This window comes from Cydia amplana, chromosome 13 (assembly GCF_948474715.1).
Source record: "Cydia amplana chromosome 13, ilCydAmpl1.1, whole genome shotgun sequence".
NCBI classification, from domain to species: Eukaryota; Metazoa; Arthropoda; class Insecta; order Lepidoptera; family Tortricidae; genus Cydia; species Cydia amplana.
Genome location: NC_086081.1, coordinates 14,544,898 through 14,550,013, shown reverse-complemented (window position 1 = coordinate 14,550,013; position 5,116 = coordinate 14,544,898). Strand labels below are relative to the sequence as shown.

Genomic DNA, 5,116 nt, shown 5'->3' with positions numbered 1-5,116 from the left:
ATTTGCTGAACGATATCATACAGCAGTAAACCCATTTACGGCCATATTCGAACTTTAAGATACGTCAAATACTAGAGATTGAAACGATATGGAATGGATAAAATCAGTGTCAAACAAGTGTCAAAAGTGACAGTTCAAACAAAAGCGTCACATTTGACACTTGTTTGACACTGATTTTATCCATTCCATATCGTTTCAATCTCGTTTCGTATTTGACGTATCTTAAAGTTCGAATATGGCCGTTAGCACTAGTCATGAAAATGTCATGATACACTGAGGTTGATTCTAATTTAGTAATTTATTACGGTTTTGATACGACCTTGACGACCGTCTTGCGCCAATCACGCGCGCATCTCACGCACGATTTTTACTTTATTTCGAATGCCATGCACCAATCAACATGAGCGATCTTCAAGCTCACTGGCCGAAATTGGCCTACCTAGTTATGAGCATGACACATTTTGTCGTTACGCCTCTACGTAGCGGGAAAACAATGATACAGGGCCCGATTCGGATTTTGAAACCTAATACCTTTAAACGAGCAACTCTTGCATATTTATTTATTTATTTATATCTATCTAATACCTTTAAACGAGCAACTCTTGCATATTTATTTATTTATATGTAGGTATATATATTTCGGGGATCTCGGAAACGGCTCTAACGATTTCGATGAAATTTGGTATATGGGGGTTTTTGGGGGCGAAAAATCCATCTAGCTAGGTGTTATCTCTGGGAAAACGCTAATTTTTGAGATTTTATATGTTTTCCGAGCAAAGCTCGGTCTCCCCCCAGATATTAGATATCTATATCTTTTAGACATCACCAAGATACGATAATGATATTTTTAGTCTCGCGGAATTTGACATTTCCGCGATTCTGGAGATACTCTTGAACGATTTCCACAAGATATTACTTAGAGATCTAATTCACATCTAATAGATATCTAACACGATCTATCGTAAAAGTGACATTGGTTGCCCGATTTGCGCTGTAAAAGAGAACTAGTCGAAATCTAACCTATAACGTATCTAGAATGGATCTAGTACGTGTCGTCTCTTGTGAATATCTTTAAGTTCGAATACGACAGTATGGCAAGGACGTAGCACCGTAGCGCTCGTTAGCAACTTAGCAATGCGTAGCAGTGAATGGGCTGCTACGCCAGAAATTCCTACCTACATTTCTATCTTATACCAGGGATGTTGCGAACATCCGCATCCGCATCCGCAACCGCGAAACTTCCGCATTATTTTCAACATCCGCATCTGCATCCGCATTCGCATAAAATCGATGCGGAGCTTATGCGGATGCGGATATCGAACAAGTCGGTACAGGAACGTCTTAGCGGCGGCGTAAGTGCTAGGTAATTTCGTCATTACCTATAACGAAATCGTCTAGATCCAGAAAAGTCGGCCAAATTACTGTTTATTAAATATAACGCACCTATATTCTTGCTCAAATACTAAACGTTTTGTTTTTTATAAATAAAAAATACTAAAAATGTAATATTTGACGTTTTCTAAGTACCTAAACTTGACATCCGCATCCGTATCTGCATCCGCGGATGTGAGCCTTTAAATATCCGCATCCGCATCCGCGGATGTCAAAAAATCTGCATCCGCAACATCCCTGTCTTATACCCATCTGCATACTAATCGTGTTATTCATAACCGTTTGTCAAATCTAAGAAACAGTGGAAAAACGTTAGTTTCTGTTTGTTTGAATAAGGGGTTAACTATTTTATTATAACTATCGCAACACAGTTTAAATTCTGGATAACAATTGTGGGAGTCTGAGGTATATGCAAGTACTTAAATGAAACAACCGGCTCTGATAGATGCTCGTTTATTACACGTAATTGTACATTACAAGTAGCCGCGCCTGTGTGCGTGCGGACGCACACATGCAAATACACCACATTTCTCCACCGTTAATTGTAAGACCTGCCAATAGAATAAACAATACATCAGTATTTAATACTACCTAATAAGTATAATAACTAACACACACAAAATAATAACATTAACTCTTATAACTAATCTTTTTATCTGTAGGCCTTAAATTCGGTCTAGTAATTGTCGGAAGCGGCGGCGGCAACCGCGCGTCGGCAGTGATGGCGGGCGCGGGCGTCTCCTCCGCGGCAGGTGCCACCGCGCACTCCGGCACCTCCGCGGCCGGCGCGCGCGACCCCTCACGCTCCTCTACTTCCTCCTCCTCCCCAGAGAGCCCTGTATCGTAATACTCATCGGCCTCATCGCTCACTACGTCACGCGGCTGTACATCCGCCTGTAAAGGACTGTCTGCCCGTGGGGAGGGGTCGGAGGGAGCACGCACGCCGCCGGGGGCGCGGGGGCGGCCGGAGCCGACGGCGGCTCGACTGGTGGTGACCACGAGTCCTCGTCAGCCCCGGCATCCTCGTTTACATTAATCACGTCAGATGGACCACCTGTATACTTACCTGTACCTGTATGCTTTTTGGAAGTACACACTTTCTTGAGGTGTCCTTTTTCACCACACAGCTGGCACCGGTAGGACTTGTATCGGCATGTACTCTCGTCGTGGCTCCTCATACCGCACACCGAGCAGGTCCTCGCCTCGGGGTCCCGGCGGCCGGCGGACGGCTGCGCGCCCGCCCGGTACACCGGCACCTGCTTCACGGTCACGGCCACCGCGTCTGCGCGCGCCTTCTGCGCACACTCCGTCTGCTGTGCCAGCTCCATCGCCTTCGCCAGCGTGAGCGTGGTGACGTCCTGCTCGAAGAGTCGCTCGCGCTCCTTGCCGGCGCGTAGTCCCAGCACGAACTTGTCCAGCAGCAGCATGTCCAGCGAGGTTCCAAACTCGCAGTGCACGGCGAGTCCTCTGATCCTAGCCGCCCACTTCTCGACACTCTCCCCCACGTCACGCGTTGCCTCGTAGAATTTGCTCTTATGAGGGCGATTCTCAGAGATGACGTTCGGTGCCTGACTTCGGTGCCGAAATTTTTTTTTACTTATTTGATACGTGACTTTATTTCCTAAAATATAGCCTTAATATAAAAAATATTGGTAGTGGAGGCCTCCATTAGAACCTTATAGTTTTTATGATATTTAAGATTTTAAAAACACCGAAATCATGTGCAGGCACTGAAATCAATTTGCGTCACCGAATCAAAATAAATCACACTTCAAATATATATCATTTTTTTTTTTTTTTTTGTATTTATATCTAAATTATATTATAATTTATTCATATTTTTCATTCTTATTTGTTGATAAGCGATGTAGCGAGGCTAATGATATCGTAAGCTTAAATAAGTTTAATAGATAGTACCTTTGTTTACTCAAGATTTTAAAATAACCAATTTACGGCTTATGAAACAACATCTCTAGAAGTGATTCCACACTAATTGACTATTCTCATACAAAAGGGCGATGTATGGTCCTGAAACGAGTTTCAGACATGTTGACCACAAATGCGCACATAAGTGTCATGAAGGAGAAAATGTTTATTCATACAATCCGAGGGCACACTCATCAAAAAGAAATTTATATTACCTACACCCAATCAATATAAACTTTTTAGTGGTGTTCAATGCTCAAAAATATTTAATGCACTTATAAAACAATGTAAACAATACGGAAAACAAATATTTTTGCTAGACTTAAACATAGATAGTATTTTTAAATGACAGAATTTCAAAGCGTGAACTTCCTCAATTTAAAACTATTTGAAGTGGTTGACTAGTGTTTAAAGATCTAATCACCTATTAATTATGTTCTCCTGCAGCCTCAAACACTTCTATGTTCAATTTATGTTCTGGGTGCGGGACACGCCCACCGAACATCATTTTTCGGATTTGAATTTTTTTTTTTCGTGTATTATATAAATAATAAATAAATAGATTGATAGCGTTCCAGACAGAATATATGCTGAAGATCATGCCTGAATTAATTCAGATTTATTGAACAGTAAAATCTTTTTTTTTTGCCCCGGACACGTAAAAATGGCCCTCCTGAGAAATGCCCATCAGCGAAGGTACACCTCTTCGGAGTAAAATGACCGTCGAGCACCTTCAACAGCTCGTCGTACCCAACGACTTCTACCTTTTTTGGGTACACAAGGTTCTTCAATAACCGGTATGTATCGTCATGCAGGTGTGTCAGTAGCACTGCCTGTTTCATCTCATCTTTAATTTCGTTTAAAACGATGAACTGCTTCAAACGACTACTGAAAATTTCCCATTCTTGGGTATTAGGGTCAAACTGACTTAAATTTCCGATAGAAGTTTTAGTAGCCATTACAACGGTTATTTCTAAATACACACGCGGTTAAGACGCGGATCGTCGCCAGTGAGGTATATGCAAGTACTTAAGTGAAACAACCGGCTCTGATAGATGCTCGTTTATTACTCGTAATTGTACATTACAAGTAGCCGCGCCTGTGTGCGTGCGGACGCACACATGCAAATACACCACAGAGTCTTAATGCTGGTATACTAAACTTAATCGTTAGTTTGTGTTTCAATGTAGTTTATAAATTAGATATCTTAAGGTGTATTTTCTAAATTATATTTCAATAAAAAAAATTATCAAGCGAATTTATTAAATTATCTTCTAACCTTTCGAAATATTCATTTACCTACTTGGGAATTTAGCCTAAAATTTATCTTGCCTGAAGAAAAAAGTTTAGATTGAGGTAAGTGAGCATTTTCTTCAAAGTTACTTTCGTATTCTGGCTAGGAGCAACATATGTCGGGTACCCTCATATTTTTATATGGGCGTCTTTAGTTTTTAGTACTGTATTGAGCGATTTTATATTAGGACCAATTTTTGTAAATAGACTTTTTGTTATTGTATGTGGTTAGATGATGCAATCTAGCCTAGCATAGAAAAAAGGTGTGTACACGTTTTTTCCTTAGACTTTATTCATCTTATACAGAGTTACATATGTCTTTGTCCACAGCAATTTAGCTACACGCTGGCTGTGTCAAGAGAATTATATTCACTGCAAATTTCCTCAGGCAAGGAATTAGCTTTATTACGGCTACTACATTTAACTTTTAATGCCCACAACGCCTCAATAATTAGCCGTTTCCTTCCCTCTTCCCTAGAGATCTGTTTTTGTCACGTTAATGCAT

The 5,116-nt window shown here is 41.0% G+C and overlaps 1 protein-coding gene across 1 annotated transcript; it reads right to left on the bottom strand.

The window, feature by feature from the left end:
- Positions 1 to 1,829: 1,829 nt before the first annotated feature.
- On the bottom strand, positions 1,830 to 4,454 carry LOC134653297 (uncharacterized). Its single transcript, XM_063508624.1, has 3 exons — positions 3,975 to 4,454; positions 2,698 to 2,924; positions 1,830 to 2,250 (listed from the first exon to the last, which is right to left on the bottom strand). Exons 1-3 carry the CDS (start codon positions 4,275 to 4,277, stop codon positions 2,202 to 2,204), a joined length of 579 nt encoding a protein of 192 aa, XP_063364694.1. The 5' UTR covers positions 4,278 to 4,454; the 3' UTR covers positions 1,830 to 2,201.
- Between the last annotated feature and the right edge of the window lie 662 nt (positions 4,455 to 5,116).